Source organism: Salminus brasiliensis, chromosome 16 (assembly GCF_030463535.1).
Source record: "Salminus brasiliensis chromosome 16, fSalBra1.hap2, whole genome shotgun sequence".
Taxonomy (NCBI): Eukaryota; Metazoa; Chordata; class Actinopteri; order Characiformes; family Bryconidae; genus Salminus; species Salminus brasiliensis.
Genome location: NC_132893.1, coordinates 553,350 through 571,033, shown reverse-complemented (window position 1 = coordinate 571,033; position 17,684 = coordinate 553,350). Strand labels below are relative to the sequence as shown.

General features: G+C 43.5%; 3 protein-coding genes across 5 annotated transcripts in view; 2 read left to right on the top strand and 1 right to left on the bottom strand.

The window, feature by feature from the left end:
• Positions 1-357: 357 nt before the first annotated feature.
• Positions 358-17,536, bottom strand: atg101 (autophagy related 101). 2 transcript variants are annotated; one of them, XM_072659644.1, is made up of 3 exons: positions 17,401-17,536; positions 4,917-5,169; positions 358-3,389 (listed from the first exon to the last, which is right to left on the bottom strand). In XM_072659644.1, exons 2-3 carry the CDS (start codon positions 5,166-5,168, stop codon positions 2,985-2,987), a joined length of 657 nt encoding a protein of 218 aa, XP_072515745.1. In that variant the 5' UTR covers position 5,169; positions 17,401-17,536; the 3' UTR covers positions 358-2,984. The 2 variants fall into 2 exon arrangements, with proteins under 2 accessions (XP_072515745.1, XP_072515746.1); XM_072659645.1 differs by lacking the exon at positions 17,401-17,536 and adding an exon at positions 7,146-7,457.
• rad51c (RAD51 paralog C) lies at positions 5,678-13,521 on the top strand. Of its 2 annotated transcripts, XM_072659643.1 has the most exons (9): positions 5,687-6,045; positions 7,176-7,419; positions 7,841-7,998; positions 8,460-8,593; positions 9,067-9,198; positions 9,300-9,366; positions 10,031-10,091; positions 12,455-12,515; positions 12,683-13,521. In XM_072659643.1, the coding sequence occupies exons 1-9, from the start codon at positions 5,721-5,723 to the stop codon at positions 12,785-12,787; spliced, it is 1,287 nt and encodes a 428-aa protein (XP_072515744.1). In that variant the 5' UTR covers positions 5,687-5,720; the 3' UTR covers positions 12,788-13,521. The 2 variants fall into 2 exon arrangements, 1 of the variants encoding a protein (XP_072515744.1); XR_011977654.1 differs by lacking the exon at positions 10,031-10,091 and having other exon boundaries at positions 5,678-6,045; positions 12,683-12,706.
• Positions 17,131-17,684, top strand: part of ppm1e (protein phosphatase, Mg2+/Mn2+ dependent, 1E) — a 41,062-nt gene continuing 40,508 nt past the window's right edge. The window contains exon 1 of the mRNA XM_072659640.1: positions 17,131-17,549. Within this exon, the coding sequence (XP_072515741.1) occupies positions 17,368-17,549 (182 nt within the window). The 5' untranslated portion in view covers positions 17,131-17,367. The remainder of the gene's footprint in view (positions 17,550-17,684) is intronic.

The following is a 17,684-nucleotide window of genomic DNA, read 5'->3' as shown; positions in this document are numbered from 1 at the left end:
TGCTAGCATGTTGTTTTATATGTCTAACTTTCCATTCGAGACAAGCTATAGCATGATTCATCGGTAGCGTATGCTAAAATCAACATTTTTAACAAGCTAGTTTGATTGTTTTTATAGTATATGCAAAAGAAATAGCCCTTAAGACATGTTATTTATTATAACCTTTACATTTAGACATGCTAGCATGTTGTGTCTTATGCATGAAGTAAACATGCTAAAGTTAACAAAGCTAAACTTCCTTTTTGACGTGTTAGCATGTTTTGGATTATACAGTTTACGCTCAGTTTACAGTAACATTATACTGTATTAAATATTGAATTGTAAATCTAAATCAATCCAGAATCAATAATGTATCTGTTTATTCATCAGCGTGATGGAAAGTTAGGGGAGAAAAAGCATTAGGAACCTTCACGTTACAGAACGTTTATAGCGGTTCATGGTTTAATCAGTACAGGATTCGAGGCATGTCCTGGGTCAACGCTGCCCTTCTAATTGTGGCTCATATTCAGTAGAATTTGCTTCGTGCACCTGAGGAACAGGAAGTGATTCAGACCTCAAGACTGTTAAAAACAGGCTGGAAAAGAAAAAAGTCAAGGTCACGTCTGCTTCAGTGCATTTTCCGGCCTGTAGCTTCAGCTGGCCTTGTGTTACATTCATGTGTTTATATATTCCTGAGTGTGGACCGTTAAAAGCCCTTCAGGGACGTTTTCAATCAAATCCAGCTCAGTCATTTCCTCCGAACACGTCATGTACGAACCATGCAGCTGTGACTCAGACCTGACATCGGGCCAGAAAACCAGCATGATGGTGCGTAAAGAATCCGCTCCGGAGCGCGAGATGGGTTTAGGTTTTATTCTCCAAAAGCAGACACACATCGTTCCACTGTACAGAACACAGAAGCACTTCACTTACAGGGTCAGGCTGCAGAGACCAGACCAGACCCGAACCAACCCGACCCGACCCGGCCCGGCTCCCCCTGAATCTCCGTCACTCAACAAATTCCCCCACTAACAATTAAAGGAGCAGTTCTGTAAAAAAAGTATCATGATTGATCTCTGAGCCCAGATTCAGCCGATCAGCTGAGACGTGTTCGGTTTCTGACGTGAGCTTCTTTAGTTCACAACAGAAGATGCTAGGCTAACACTGCTAACAAACACTGGGCTTGGGCCGTCACCAATCTGCTCTCTGTAAACACGCCCAAAACCAGTCGTGTCTCAAACCTCATGCAGATCTTCATTAGTTTGGCGAATGCATGTGTTCTAGGACACTACAGGTTGGTGACCGTCTGCGGCCCGTGTTGTTAGCAATGCTAGCCTACACATCAGACACGTCTTAGCTGATCGACTGAATCTGGAGTCAGTGATCAACTCAAACTCAACACCAAACTGTTCCTTTAAAGAACCCGTAGATCATCTACAGTTATTCAAAATAAAGTGTGAGCTGACTACAAGATAGAACTGAATGCACTATATAGGCAAAAGTATGTGGACAGTTGCTCCTCCAGTGTTCCTTCTGACCCTTCGCTGCAGTAACAGGTTCTGATTTTGATTAGCTCTGCCACTGTAAACTCAGTGCCAAACTTTTCAGATGGAGCTTCATCACTGTATGTACACGTTTGTGAACACTCCTTCTAAATAATGCATTACAGATAATAATATAATGAATACAGAAGTGCAAATGCTCACACACAGCTTGCCAGGCGTGGGCTAGAGGGGTATAAAGCCCCCCAGCATTGAGGAGCTGTGGATCAGTGGAAGAACTGTGTTCTCTGGAATGATGGTGGTGGAGCTCCATCCAGTACTTTTGGGGAGTTGGGGATGATGAGGTGGGGTGGTGATCATCATCCAACAGCCTGACCATTCTGAGGCTCTTGTGGCTGAATGCAATCAAATCCTCACAACAATGCACCTCCAGAATCTAGTAGAAAGTCTTCTTCTCTGGACAGTAGAGACAGTTACTCCAACAGAAGCAGGATCAGCTCTTTTTAATAGCATTGATTACAGAAGAAACAATGAATGACCAGGTGTCCCAATACTTTTGTCCATATAGTGTATTTAGAGGATTACAGAGAGAATACAGAACACTGACCTCTCAGGAGGCTGTTCTGCGTGTTCTGACCATCCTGACCAATCACAGCTCAAGGCGGGTTTTAGACTGTGTTTATGAATCAAAATATTATAACATGATCCTGTAAAAGTCACAATAATGCCGGCCCGTTGTTGGTTACCCAGTGAACACCATAGCAACCAGAAAAGTGCATTTCCTGACAGAAACACAGAAACGGTTGCATGTGCTAGGCTGTTGCTACGTGGTCACTAGGATAACACTAAGGTTTATTTTAAGGGGTTTGTTGTTTGAAGCTCTGCAGTTGCTATGGCATCCTATGCGGATGCTAAGGCAGTTTGCTACGTTCCCCCTATGTTTCTAAAGGGTTGCCAAGATGTTTATAAAGTTATTGGTGGCTGCTGTGGTATCCCAGGCGGTTGCTATGGTGGCGTAGAAATGAAAAATGTATTTAGTTACAATATTTTGCTCAGATTGTGTAGCTCTATCAAACTATAAAAGCAGGGTTTGTTACAGATGCAGTTTTTTTCAGAAATGATAAATAAGGGACAGATAGGAGAGACGATCAGAGACGAGAATCACCTTTTAAACTCATGCTAAAGTTTAACCTACACCGATTGGTGGGAACGGATTACGGTCATGGATTAAATATAAAGGAACGTTTTGGAGAAACAAACATCACACACATAATTATCCCTCTTCCCTCCAACCTACTCTAGTCTAGTCTAGTCTAATCAGCTGAGAGCGGTCCGGTGAGGTTTGCCTGCTCTGGAGCTACAAGGCTAATGCACCGAACATATAATGGAAGTCTATGTGACCCAGAATGTTTATTCTAACTGTGTTAGCTTCCAGCGCTAGGCTAAAGAAGCCAACTTCAGACACCAGTCACAAAGACGAGAAACCTTTTGGATAAAAGCCTCTCATAAAGCTAAAGTGTCTTTGATCAGCCGTCTCATGGTGGTGCTCACGGACGTCCCGAGGGAATCTGTGATCTGGTAGGTGATTTTGTACAAGTAAGGCTGGACGTCCTTCAGGCTCGTGTCAAACACGTTGTCGACCTCGGACTGGGTGGGCATCTTTGGCAGATACTCGTGCCGGTTGATGACCTCCACGATGTTGATGACTTTCTCGCCCAGCTTCTCGCCCACTTTCTCCCGGCATATCTGCCGCTCCTGCTCGTTGGCCAGGTTCACCACGTTGACCTTTATGGTCCACACCTCCCAGGGGATGCACTCGTCGGAAAACGGCCATCGGGACTTCTTCTTCTGGTAGAACTCCAGTGAGATCTGGCCCATTCCATCACTCCCAGAGTTCCCAAGAGCATCCTACCAAAACAAAAAAGAAACACACACACAAACAAATACAGAATTATTTTAGAGTGCTTCCATTTTTCTTTACAATTAAATTGATCAATGATTGATTTAGTTTGGTAGAATTATTTGGGCTGATTATGAACATGTGAAACACAATTCCGGGTCTATTGTTAGCCTACTGTTAGCTCATAAACACGATTATTAGGTGAGGAAAACACAGTGATGAGACACAGGAGCACATTCAGTGTCAGACTTATTCAGACTTATACACTGAAATGCACCACAGAGTGCCACCTGAGGTCATTCTGACCTCTGACCATCAAAGTGTATAACTCCTCCCTCAGTGTGTGAAATAATAATAATTATACTGTTCATATGTGCAAACTGCTTTATACAGCATGTTCCATATTTATGATCATAGTTACCCCTTTGCTACTTTATTATATATATATATATATATATATATATATATATATATATATATATATATATATATATATATATATATATTTATATTTTTTTCCATAAAAGTGATAAACATGTACATATTTAATTATTTCTCTTTTTTTTCATTTTAGTGTTTATTCTCATACAAATGGTTGCAACTGTAACAACTGCATTTTCCCTCCTGGAATAAATAAAGTATTTCTGATTCCAATTCTAAATATATATATATATATATACACTGATAAACATCCTGCCCCTCCTAGTCCTTAATCAGCAAATGTATTTATTTTTATTTTGATGGAATTTAAATAAGCAAATACATACATACAGTTAGAATCAGGAATACTTTATTGATCCCAGGAGGGAAAATGCAGCTGTTACAATTGCAACCGTTGAGAGACCGTGTGACCGTGTGAGAATAAATAAATATAAATAAAAATAAATAAATAAATATGTACATGCTTATCAATTTTATGAATATAATAAAGTAGCAAGGGGGGAGTAACTGTGATCATAAATATGATTGTGTGTGTGTGTGTGTATATGTATATATATACACACACACACATACATATATATATATATACACAGTATATACATACATATATATATACACAGTATATACATACACATATATATATACACAGTATATACATACACATATATATATACACACAGTATATACATACACATATATATATACACACAGTATATACATACACATATATATATATATACAGTATATACATACACATATATATATATACAGTATATACATACACATATATATATACAGTATATACATACACATATATATATATACAGTATATACATACACACATATATATATATACAGTAAAACCTTTTTTTAAATATACAGTATACATCAGTGTATAATACACAGCCCTGAATTACAGTAGACATTAGACACTAATACAGTATTTGTTATTGTGCTGTTTGGTCTTGTTTTAATGAAGTAAGCTCAGTGATTGTGGGGTTGGGGTTGGTGTTGGGGTTGGGGTTGGTGTAGGTGTAGGAGGTCCAGCTGCAGCTGCACGCTCTCCACATGTTGACTGTCTCACTCCCCTGTACCTTAAACTCGGCCACTGCCTTCCTGATGACCCGGTCCAGCTCGTCTGAAGACACTCGGACGAAGGTGAAGTCGATGAAGTCGCAGTCCGTGTCCTGGGTGCCCACCGTGCCGATGGAGTAGGTGCCCTCCTTCTTGTAGTGGAACTTGCCAGTGCTGCGGTGCAGCAGGATGGTGTGGAGCAGCGACAGCAAGGCCTCGTCCACCTGCCTCCCCTCCAGAGACACCTCCAGCACCTCCGAGCGGCAGTTCATCCTGGACAGAGAGGGATGGCCTCCAGTAGTAATGCTCGGTAGAGGTGGAGGAGAGAGAGAGACACAGAGACACAGAGAGAGAGAGAGAGAGAGAGAGAGAGAGAGAGAGAGAGAGAGAGAGAGAGAGAGAGAGACACAGAGAGAGAGAGAGAGAGCTAGTGCGAGTTCAGCCTGGCAGCAGCTGGCATCTCCTCCTCCTCTTCCTCCTCTTCCTCCTCTGAGAGATCAGATATCGTAGAAAGATAGCTAACACAGGTATGATCTGATTTGTAGTCAAATGTCTCCTTTTAAGTTAATCCCTAATGAGGATTTTTAGGAGGGTTCCTCTGCACTTTGTAAACAGACGTCGGGGTCGGACGGCGTGATCGGAGGGACATTTGAGAACAGGGCGTTTTAAAAATACCGAAGCGACTTCTAATTAGCTAGTCTTTTTTTTTTTTTTTAAGTGTTTTTACTCACAGCGAGCATAAAAAATTAATTTTCTCTACATTTTACAAACAGAAAGTCTTTACATATTAAATATTTGATGTTTAGTTGTGTAGGTAGTATTTAATGTCTGTGAAGAGTTCGTGTCGTGGCTTTTATTATGAAAATCACACCGACGCTGCGACTGAGCGCGAGCGCAGGGAGGACATGACGAGCCCCGCAGCTCAGGGTCCCGCAGCTCAGGGTCCCGCAGCGCAGGGTCCCGCAGCGCAGGGTCCCGTCCGGTTTAGAGGGAACCTCTACCATTCTCACCACAGCGGAGCACCGCCAGTAATGCAGAGGGCCGTGGCCAGCCTGCCTCTGGCTCCTTCTGTGAAGGCGAAATTAATACATTGTGGTTTCCACACGGCGGCGGATTTACTCGATGTGCAACTACTTCAACTCCGCAAAGGTCATTTTACCCCTCACACATTCTCACATGTTTATTTAAACTCAGCCTTTAATCACCAGGGAGCTGTTTAGTGTAGAAACCGGTCTCGGTGAGCTGTTGCAGACCTTGTAAGATGATGCCCGGTCAGTTTTACACCACAGTGTCCAGACCGGAGAGTTTCAGTATTTCTATTCGGGCTTAGTTGTGGCGAAATAAGGCGGTTGTTTAAATAGTAGCATGTACTGTTTTTGTTTTGTTGTTGTTCTTGTTGTTGTTTAATTCCTGTCTACTTTCGAGTCGCGACTTTTATCATTTGTAGTTTTATCAGTGACACTTCCGACGCGGTTAGACCGGAGGGGGCGTGGCGAAAACTACAATTCCCATGAGCAAGCTGTCTTCTAACACTTCTGTCAGTCTTTAATAAAGCTTAAACTCGGGAAAAAGGAGATTGCAACATAATAAACGGATAAAATGACAGTTCTGATGCACAGCTTGTATATTTAAAAAAGATGAGGTGTTCTGACCTGTATAAAACCACGTAGTGCTGATGTTCCACCACCAGTAATATGTAGAGTAATACTATAACAAGCTATGAAATGACAAAAGTACTGACTAGTACATCTGTACAAATGTATTTTTTAAAAACCTGTATAATATTCATATAATAAATGTTTGGTGTGTTTTAGTTCTCAATAGTCATGATTTATCAGGATGTATTAAATGTTCTCCTCTGTATAATATGACCAAAGTCATCAAAGCTCATGCTGCGTTCATAGTTTACATTTTTTTTATATTCTGAAAATATTCCTTGTATATTAAAAAATAAAAATAAAGTGAAATATGAGGCTGGTCCCAGACTTTTACTTTGGTCATGCAAAAACATGTTATTAATAATTATGCACAAAAATACATGTACCCAGATGTACTGATGTACTTTTAACAGTATTTCTATCAATATATGGGAATTTAAAATAATATTTATCTTCAATATCAGCCAGATCAGGTTGGTTAAAGAGCCGGCAGACTCTATAATATTAATAATAATAATAATAATAACTGTTGAATAGTTTCAGGGCTTCTTAAACTCCACACACATTCTCACACATTCATTTAAACGCCACCTGTAATCATCAGTGTGCTGTTTTGTGCAGAAACCGGACTCTTGCAGGAGGAAGCGGCTGAGGTGTTGCAGACCTTGCGAGATGATGCCCAGTCTGACCAGCAGAAGGCAGCAACAGAAAGCATAACAGCACTGGACCTCCTACACCAGGAGCAGACTCAGAGCAGTGTAGTGACCTTCTGCTCCGAGCTCGATGCTGTTCTCGGAGGAGGGGTTCCTGTGGGAAAGACCACTGAGATATGCGGAGCTCCGGGCATCGGAAAGACTCAGCTTTGGTGAGAATGAAGTAATCTCACCGGCTCACTGGCCACTTTATTAGAAACACCTGCCTTGTGGTTCAACCCACTGGTCACTTTGTTAGAAACGCCCTAATTTGTGCTTCCACTTACTGGCCACTTTATTAGAAACGCCCCAGTTTGTGGTTACACTCACTGGCCATTTTATCAGAAACACCTACCTTTAGAAGCCACTCACTAGCCACTTTATTGGAAACACCTACTTTGTGCAAACTGTGCATCAACAGATGAGCCTCTGACTGTACCAGCGAGGTGGAGCTACAAGAGCAGTGTTTCTGATAAAGTGGCCGCGGGGGTAGAGTTTTAGGAACTGGGCTTGGAGCACCACTGTCCTAGAATACGTCTGTAACCCAGTTTTATACTGGTGACGTTAAAGAGGCTGTGTGTCGTCCTCCCTCAGTATCCAGCTGGCTGTAGACGTGCAGATCCCCGTGTGTTTTGGCGGTGTGGGAGGAAAGGCTGTGTATATTGACACAGAGGGCAGCTTCGTGGTCCAGCGGGTGGTGGACATGGCGGACGCTGCAGTGGAGCACTGTGCTTTACTGGCAGAGGATGAAGGTAAACATCATTAACCCTTTAAGACTGAGCCTATATATATATATATATATGTGTGTGTGTGTTTTTGGACAAATGTTTGTGGACATTGCTGACACAAGGACATACTCACCATTAGTGTTGGAATTGGCCTCCACCAAATTCAAAAACCTGTCCATGCAGTGAACACACACACACACACACACACACACACACACACACAAGCTCACACATACAGTAACAGTGAGTACACTTGTCCAAAGCTATGGGTCACCTTCACTGCGGGGAGCAGGGAGGATTAAGGGCCTTGCCATCAGTGGCAGCTTGCCAAGCCTGGGTATCAAACCCACAACCCTGTTATCCATAGCCTAGTGCTCGAAGCGCTGAGCCACCACTTCCTCAAAGTCAAGCCTGTGTGTACCATAATGTACAGGACCTGGGTGACCAGTTTTGACCCGCCACTATGTTTCCTTCTTCATTCTCAGAGCAGCGAAAAGCACTGGAGGACTTCACCACGGAGAAAATCCTCTCCGGCATCTTCCTCGTCCGTTGTCATGGTTACGTAGAGCTGCTGGCCGAGGCCTACCTCCTACCTGACTTCCTGTCCAAGCATCCTGAGGTACGCTGATGTAGGACCAGCACTGCCTGGTTTCCTCTTTAGGCAGAGGGCAGGTGATATGGCACAAATATTATCTCGCGATTCCTGAAGACAGTTTCACAACACACAACATGTCTCAGAATATTTAGTGTTTCTGAGGTTTGTGAACAAGCTGGGACTGAAAACCTAGGCTGTTACCAGAGCAAAGAGGGAGAAACCTCCTGTTAATACCCTTGATTTCAGAAATCACAAGAAACACTGCAGGCACAAGTGTCCACATACTTTTGGACAGTGTTGTGTATATGAAAAAAATCTTGTAGTTATTACAGATATATTATACTTGACCATGTTGACTGATGTGCTGTTTTAGTATACATCCATTTATGGGACATAATTATATAAATGTAATTATATAACTAAACATAATTAATTGCATAATTATGTAATGATTGATGTCTACATTTGATTGACTTCCCATTATTCTCCAATCAAAGGTGCAGCTGGTGGTGATTGACAGCATTGCCTTTCCATTCAGGCATGACTTTGATGACCTCTCTCAGAGAACCCGCCTCCTCAATGGTCTCGCCCAGCAGCTCATCCAGTTAGCCACAGAACACAGTGCAGCAGTATGGCCTTTCTCTCTGTCTCTCTCTCTCTCTCTCTCTCTCACACACACACACACACAGATGTCAGATTTCTATTTGAATGTATGTATGTTTGTTGTTAGGTTGTGCTGACCAATCAGATGACGACCAAAGTCTCAGACGGCCAATCCAAACTCATCCCTGCTTTAGGTAAGTGTGTGTGTGTGTGTGTGTGTGTGTGTGTGTGTGTTTTCACTAAAATATTACCCTGTGGTCTCAGCATATTATATTGTGGCCTTAATAAACACTATACGGACAAAAGTAATGGACCCCTGCTATCTCTAATGTTCACAGGAAGCTTTCTACTAGATTTTGAGATAAGCATTGCTGTGAGGATCTGATGGCATTCAGTGACTAGTATTAGTGAGGTCAGGATGTTGAATGATGATCACCACTCCACCTCATCATCCCCAACTCCCCACCTCATCACATCCAAAAGTATTGGATGGAGCTCCACCACCATCATTCCAGAGAACACAGTTCCTCCACTGCTCCACAGCTCCTCAGTGCTGGGGGGCTTTATACCCCTCTAGTCCACACCTGGCATTATTAGGCAGCATGGAGCCAATAGGGTCATGATGTTGATCTGCTCCAGAGAGTCCTATTCTATTGGCAGTACTTCTTCTCTACAGGGACTAGATAAGCTGTGTGTGCATTTGCACATCTGTGTCAGCAGCAATATGTGCAGCTTAAAGTTATCAATTCACCTAACCTGCTGAGAGGATAAATGTGTTTGATAAAGGTGTCTTTATCCTTTGAACTCCTTTGTGTTGTTTGTCTCACTTGTTTGTTTGTTTGTTTGTTTGTCTCTCAGGTGAGAGTTGGGGTCATGCTGCCACTCAGAGGCTGATCCTGCACTGGGAAGGTGTAAAACGGCAAGTTCAAACACACTAATCTGTTATGAATTTACACAACATGTCCAAATGTTTGTGGACACCCTCTAATGAATGCACCCGTCGCTGACACAGATAGAGAAGTACTGCCAGTAGAATAGGACTCAGAGCAGATCAACATGAGCCTATTGTCTCCATACTGCCTAATAATGCCAGGCGTGGGCTAGAGGGGTATAAAGCCCCCCAGCATTGAGCTGTGGAGCAGTGGAAGAGCTGTGTTCTCTGGAATGATGGTGGTGGAGCTTCATCCAGTACTTTTGGATGAGATGAGGTGGGGTGGTTGATCATCATCCAACATCCTGACCTCACTAACTGGCACTCTTGTTGCTGAATGCAATCAAATCCTCACAGCAGTGCTTCTCCTCTAAAATTTAGTAGAAAGTCTTCTTTTATTTCTCCCAAAATTTGTCCAGACATGTTATCAGTCATAGGTCCTAGGCTTAACCATAACTACTGGAGTCTGTCATTGATAGACACATAACACCAGCCAGTAGTATCAGATCTGTCCTGGTGTGAAATGTAGATGGCTGTGCTCGGGCTGACGCAGCGGAACAATGCTTGTGGAAGTTTAGCGTTTAGCGCTCCGGCGCTGGCCTCGCTCTCCAGTAGTGAGCGCGCTTGGCAGAGAAAGCGAGAGAGCATTACGTAAAAACTCTTAACCCTTCACCTCAGTGGGAGCGGAGTGAGTCACTTCACTCAGAAAACACTGATCCAACTTCTGCTGCTCATCTTCATCACCGACCGACCGACAGACCATCACTCAGCCCCCCCTTCTCTCGCTTTCTCTCTCTCTATATATATATATATATATATGTGTGTGTGTGTGTGTGTGTGTGTGTGTGTGTGTATATATATATATATATATATATATATATATATATATATATATATATATATATATATATACACACACTATACTCTCTCTCATGTGTATATATACACTCTCTATTACTCTGCCTCATTCTCTCTCTCTCTCTCTCTCTCTGTGTATGTGTATATATATATATATATATATATCATCTTTTACTTAACTCTCTCCCTGTATATCTGCTTGTCTCTGTTCTTTGTCTTGTAATCTCTCTACGTCACGCTCACTCTCTACCTTGCTCTCTCTCTCTCTCTCTCTCTCTCTCTCTCTCTCTCTCTCTCCACGTTGCTCTCTATCCTCTATTTCTATCGTTCTGTACTTCACTCTCTGTCTCCCTCTCTCTGTCCCTCCCTCTCTCTCTCCCTCTCTAAGCTGTAAATCTCAAGGCCTCTCCTCCATTCTGCCGGCTCCTCACATCACAGTTGCTGAATCGGGGCTGCTGCTCCTTCTTCCTCTGGATGAATAATGAACACACAAGGTCATCACCAAGCAACGTCAGTTCATCCACTTACGGAGATGAGCCGTCCCTGCGCAGCACCATGTTCCGCTTTAGTGCTGTGGAGGGCAAAAGGGGGCTCCATCGTTAAAGCGATAATTCACCCCCAAACACACCCCGCCAGCCGACACCTGTTTACCTTCTTAACTTTTACACAGAAGCTGCAAGGCTAATGTGGCTAACGAGTAATGGAAGCTTATGTACACCAATTAGCATGGAGTGAACTGCAGGCCTCAGTCATCACATGTTCTCCTCAGTGATCTCCAATAAACAGATTATGTTCTCTGACTCTCTGTTATCTAGAACTTGGACTGAAGAACAGACAAAGTTCAGGCTTCAGAATGACTGCTTCTGTGTTCTATGTTCTAGATAACAGTGAATCATACAGTGTCAGAAAGCGCATAATCAAGTCTATTAGCTACACTGTATGTCCAAATGTTTCTAATTAATGCACATTGCTGACAGAGATGTGCAAATGCACACACACAGCTTGTCTAGTAGAGAAGAAGTACTGCCAAAAGAATAGGACTCTCTGGTGCAGATCAACATCATGACCCTATTGGCTCCATGCTGCCTAATGCCAGGTGTGGGCTAGAGGGGTATAAAGCCCCCCAGCATTGAGGAGCTGTGGAGCAGTGGAGGAACTGTGTTCTCTGGAATGATGGTGGTGGAGCTCCATCCAGTACTTTTAGATGGGATAAGGTGGGGAGTTGGGGATGATGAGGTGGGGTGGTGATCATCTATCAGACATCCTGATCTCACTAACACTCTTGTCAGTGAATGCAATCAAATCCTCACAGCAATGCTCCTCCAAAATCTAGTAGAAAGTCTTCTTCTCTGGACAGAGACAGTTACTCCAACAAACCCCTTGGTTTTAGGTGTCCCAATACTTTTGTCCATGTCGAGTATTACAGATCAGCTCTAGAAATGTGTAGAAAACACGAGCTGTCCCTTTAAACCCTATTCTCTCTCTCTCTGTAGGTTAGCATCTCTCTGCAAGTCCCCAAACCAAAAGGAGGCCACAGTCCAGTATCAGATTACGGTCAGCGTCTTTTAAAAAATATGATTTATTGGTTATAACTGTTGTAAACTGCAGAAAATCATAATTGATAGATGTAGATCATGTAATATTAGCGTGAATATGAGCTGCAGTACCTGTGGATCCAATTTTAGGTCATCATGTTTGGCCCAATTTCTGTCCCTTTTCAGGGTCAAGGTTTCAGAGACTCCAGCAACTCAGTCGAAGCTCAGCCCTGCAGCCCTGCGGCAGGAAACCACAGCAAGCGTCTCCGTACGGAGCAGCAGCGGGATTAAGGACGGCTCTGAGACACTCCACATGCCTCGAGTGCCTTCAGAGACACGAGCGATCAAGTCTTCGCTCGGTAATGAACACTTCTGTCAAAGGGCCCAAAGCCTATGCAGCGTGTCTTACATAAGCTCAGCTTATGACATTCCTGTGCCTTTAAGACTGATATGCACTATGTCCAAAAGTTTGTGGACAGCTCTTTTAATGAATGCATTCAGCTACTTTAAGTTGCACCCATTGCTGACACAGATGTGCAAATGCACACACATACAGCTCTGTACTGCCAATAGAATAGGACTCTCTGGAGCAGATCAACATCATTAACCTATTGGCTCCATGCTGCCTGATGCCAGGCGTGGACTAGAGGGCTATAAAGCCCCCCAGCAGCATTGAGCTGTGGAGCAGTGGAATGATGGTGGAGGAGCTCCATCCAGTACTTTTGTAAATTAATTCTCTCTCTTTTCTGATTGGCTGTCCTGCCATGTGTCACACTCAGAAAGCAGTCTGGACTGAAACAGTGTGAATGGGCGGGGCTAAACTGCTGTAGTTAACAGTTTTGAGGTAGTTGTGTAAATTTCTACGTTCAGTTTTACGTCCTAGTGGCTTTAAAAACTTTAGGCAGGTAAAAGCGCTGCTTTGAATTTCTGATGTGGATAAAAATGATGTGGATATTTAAATCACATCGATAACAGTCTTCCTTCTCATAATAAAGTAAATTAAAGTAATTAAACATTTTACTGCAGTTACTGTTGTTGTTGTTGTTATTATTATTATTATTATTATTAAGTTTTTTGCTGGACGACAAAAATTATCCAGACAGCCTTTCTAATGACTTTCTAACCTGCTTTAAGGTGCATCCACTGCTGCTCTCGCTCTAGGGCCTGAGCGCAATCCAATCCTCCTCATAGCAATGTTCCAACATCTCGTGTAAGGCCTTCCCTGAGAAGGGAGTAAAGGCTGTTACTGCAGCAAACAAGGACTTTAAAACCTCCCCATAAATATCCTCCAATTCAGAAGAAACACTTGAGAAGCAGGTGTCCACATACTTTTGGACACGTATTAGTCTCTATACACACCAGTGAACCGAAACATTATGACTATCTGCCAAAGCAGCTTCCTCTACACAAACTCTGAAGGTGGTATTTGTGGTATCGGACACGTTCAAGATGTTCCAGTGGATCCTGATTGGACCTCCCACAGGTAAGTGAAGCATCTGACTGTCCACGTGATGGTCATCAGACCAGGCCACCTTCTTCCATCAGTCCTAGGTCCAGTTCTGACGCTCGTATGTCCATCATTGTAGACGACGGTGGACAGGAGTTGGCATGGGCACTCCAGACCATTGCTCCATATGCAGCAGGGGGCGCTGCGCTGTGTGTAGTGACACATTCCTACTCCTGTAACCATCATTTAACATCTCTGTTCTTGTGCCGTAAGAACTGATGAGCCACAGGCACCTTGGGTCGGTGATCTGCCCTTGCTCTGGTCACTGGCAGTAGGCGCTCTTCACTGCTGACCAGGAGCCTTCCCACAAAGCCTTGAGGTGATCCAACAGGTCGACTGCGGGAGCTCTGATACCACACCATCAGCATTATTATCGTCATAATGATCTGGCTCTTCTGAGTGTGTGTGTGTGTGTGTGTGTGTGCTTGATGTATCTCTTTAATTGAATTATACTCTGGAAAGGCAGCAGTGTATCAGCACACAGGGGACGTGGGTGAAATATGAGCACTTTATCTAATATATCCCTGGCCAGAGGAGCGAAGAGCGCTGGCAAGAAATTCACTGGATATCTGTGACCTGAGAAGAGGGCAGTGCATCTTCACTGATATATCACCTTGTTTATGTTTATTTACCTCGTTTATTTATTTACACTCCTATACTGGGGTCTACAACAGCATGAGAAAGTCAGTAGAAGGACTTCAACACTCCTGATGTGAGTCCAAACTTACACTGAGGAGGCGGAGCTACAGTCTCTCATTAGGGTGAATATTAATAACACTCTAAATGTAGGTATTGTGATATACACTGAGGAGGCGGAGCTACAGTCTCTCATTAGGGTGAATATTAATAACGCTCTAAATGTAGGTATTGTGATATACACTGAGGAGGAGGAGCTACAGTCTCTCATTAGGGTGAATATTAATAACACTCTAAATGTAGGTATTGTGATATACACTGAGGAGGCGGAGCTACAGTCTCTCATTAGGGTGAATATTAATAACGCTCTAAATGTAGGTATTGTGATATACACTGAGGAGGCGGAGCTACAGTCTCTCATTAGGGTGAATATTAATAACGCTCTAAATGTAGGTATTGTGATATACACTGAGGAGGCGGAGCTACAGTCTCTCATTAGGGTGAATATTAATAACACTCTAAATGTAGGTATTGTGATATACACTGAGGAGGCGGAGCTACAGTCTCTCATTAGGGTGAATATTAATGCTCTAAATGTAGGTATTGTGATATACACTGAGGAGGCGGAGCTACAGTCTCTCATTAGGGTGAATATTAATAACGCTCTAAATGTAGGTATTGTGATATACACTGAGGAGGCGGAGCTACAGTCTCTCATTAGGGTGAATATTAATAACGCTCTAAATGTAGGTATTGTGATATACACTGAGGAGGCGGAGCTACAGTCTCTCATTAGGGTGAATATTAATAACACTCTAAATGTAGGTATTGTGATATACACTGAGGAGGCGGAGCTACAGTCTCTCATTAGGGTGAATATTAATAACGCTCTAAATGTAGGTATTGTGATATACACTGAGGAGGCGGAGCTACAGTCTCTCATTAGGGTGAATATTAATAACGCTGTAAATGTAGGTATTGTGATATACACTGAGGAGGCGGAGCTACAGTCTCTCATTAGGGTGAATATTTATAACGCTGTAAATGTAGGTATTGTGATATACACTGAGGAGGCGGAGCTACAGTCTCTCATTAGGGTGAATATTAATAACGCTGTAAATGTAGGTACTGTAGAAATGCTCCTCTGTAATTTAACTGAGTGCCACAGTTGGTGTGTTTGTGAGGGGAGGGGTGTGCAGCTGTAATCTGCCTACAGCAATGCAAATAATCCTTTTCTGAGCTATTTTAGCAGAGTGTGAGTAAACTGTAATGGGGTTAATAACAGAGCTGATTACCTGGCAACCTCCATTTAACGCGAAACACCCACAGAACAGCAGCAGAACAGTTAATTCCCAGCCAGGGCCAAATCTGCTAATGTTATTTTTAGCCAGAGCTCTGATGTCCTATATGCACTCGCTCTCACTGGGCTCTACAGCTTCACTTGTGGAGCTTTTCAAGCAGTGATCAGTGAGCCACTCGGGCCGCGCTGGAGTGAGAGCGGTTCACTGGTAATGTTCAATAAACCCTCCACACAACTAATGCTCAGTATCAGCCAATTAGACGCCAGATTCATTCAGGTGTTTGAAACAGTTTCTGGCTTTCTCACAGCTCTGTTTGTCCTAAATGGACAGAATGGGGTATCTACTCACTGGCCACTTTATTAGAAACACCCATCTCCTTATGATTCCACCTATTGGTCACTACATTGTGCTTCCACTCATTGGCCACTTTATTAGAAACACCCATTTATTTGTGTTTCCAATAAAGTGGCCAATGAGTGTACGTACAAGGAGATGGGTGTTTCTAATAAAGTGGCCAATTAGTGAAATCACAAGGAGATGAGTGTTTCTAATAAAGTGGCCAGTGAGTGGAATCAGAAGCATTAGAGTGTTTCTAATAAAGTGGCCAGTGAGTGGAATCAGAAGCATTAGAGTGTTTCTAATAAAGTGGCCAATTAGTGAAATCACAAGGAGATGAGTGTTTCTAATAAAGTGGCCAGTGAGTGGAATCAGAAGCATTAGAGTGTTTCTAATAAAGTGGCCAGTGAGTGGAATCAGAAGCATTAGAGTGTTTCTAAAACAGTCGAATTGGGCTGAGTGTATTTATATATGTGTGTGTGTGTGTGTGTGTGTGTGTGATGTATAAAGCACATACTTTTAAACATGTATACTGCAAATATAGAGGTTTGATGCACCTGGTGACGTCACACGTGAAAGTGCCGCTTTAGTACATTCCTTTCTTCTCTCTCACATACACGCGCACACACGCGCTCCCCGGGGTTTAAAAATACATTCTCACACGCGTGCACGCGCCCTCGCGTGATTGGTGGAGGCTGGTCTGGTGGGCGGGGTTTACGTACACTTTCTAAACCCCCTCCTCTCCTCCCCCCATCCACCCTCTCCATCACCACCACCACCACACACACCGCCCCCTCTCTGACGTCACCGCTGTCCATTACGCGAGTCTCCGTGCGCGCCACCTGGTGAGTGTATGTGTGTGAGTGTGAGCGCGAGTGCGAGTGCGAGCGCGAGCTCGAGAGTGAGTGCGAGTGTGTGTGTGTGTGTATTTGACAGCGAGAGAGAGAGTGTGTGTGTCGCGCGCTCTTGCTCCATGACTCAAAAGTAGCAGAGACTCTTCACCATCCCCTGGCTCTCTCTCTCCCTCTCTCTCTCTCTCTCTCTCTCTCTTTTCTCTCTCTCCTTCTCTCTCTATCCGGGAATGAGAAGCGATGGCCGCGTGCGGCAGCGAGGAGAAAACCTACCGGCGTTTCCTGGAGCTTTTCTTGCGGGAGATGAGGCCTCCCCTGCCCGAGGATGGCCCTCTGCCCACCCGGCCTTTATCGGACTCTTTGGCGGAGGATGAGGTGGAGGGGGAGACCCTGGACCTGTGCCTGCAGCACCTCTGCAAATAGTTGAGTACCGTTTTATTATTGCACGTGCCTATTCTTTACAACCCTGCACAATAGAAGACAACCAGAAGGTGACAAGTGGGTCATATGTGACTAGTGAGACTAGTGGTGGTGGTGGCATGTATGCACTGGTTTTT

Coding starts and splice junctions, on each gene's coding strand:
- atg101 (XM_072659644.1), bottom strand. CDS start 5,168: ATGAACTGCCGCTCGGAGGTGCTGGAGGTGTCTCTGGAGGGGAGGCAG. Junction 3,390..4,916: donor AGGCAGTGGCCGAGTTTAAG/GTACAGGGGAGT, acceptor TTGTTTTGGTAG/GATGCTCTTGGGAACTCTGG.
- rad51c (XM_072659643.1), top strand. CDS start 5,721: ATGTCTGTGAAGAGTTCGTGTCGTGGCTTTTATTATGAAAATCACACC. Junction 7,420..7,840: donor ATCGGAAAGACTCAGCTTTG/GTGAGAATGAAG, acceptor GTCCTCCCTCAG/TATCCAGCTGGCTGTAGACG. Junction 8,594..9,066: donor TCCTGTCCAAGCATCCTGAG/GTACGCTGATGT, acceptor CTCCAATCAAAG/GTGCAGCTGGTGGTGATTGA.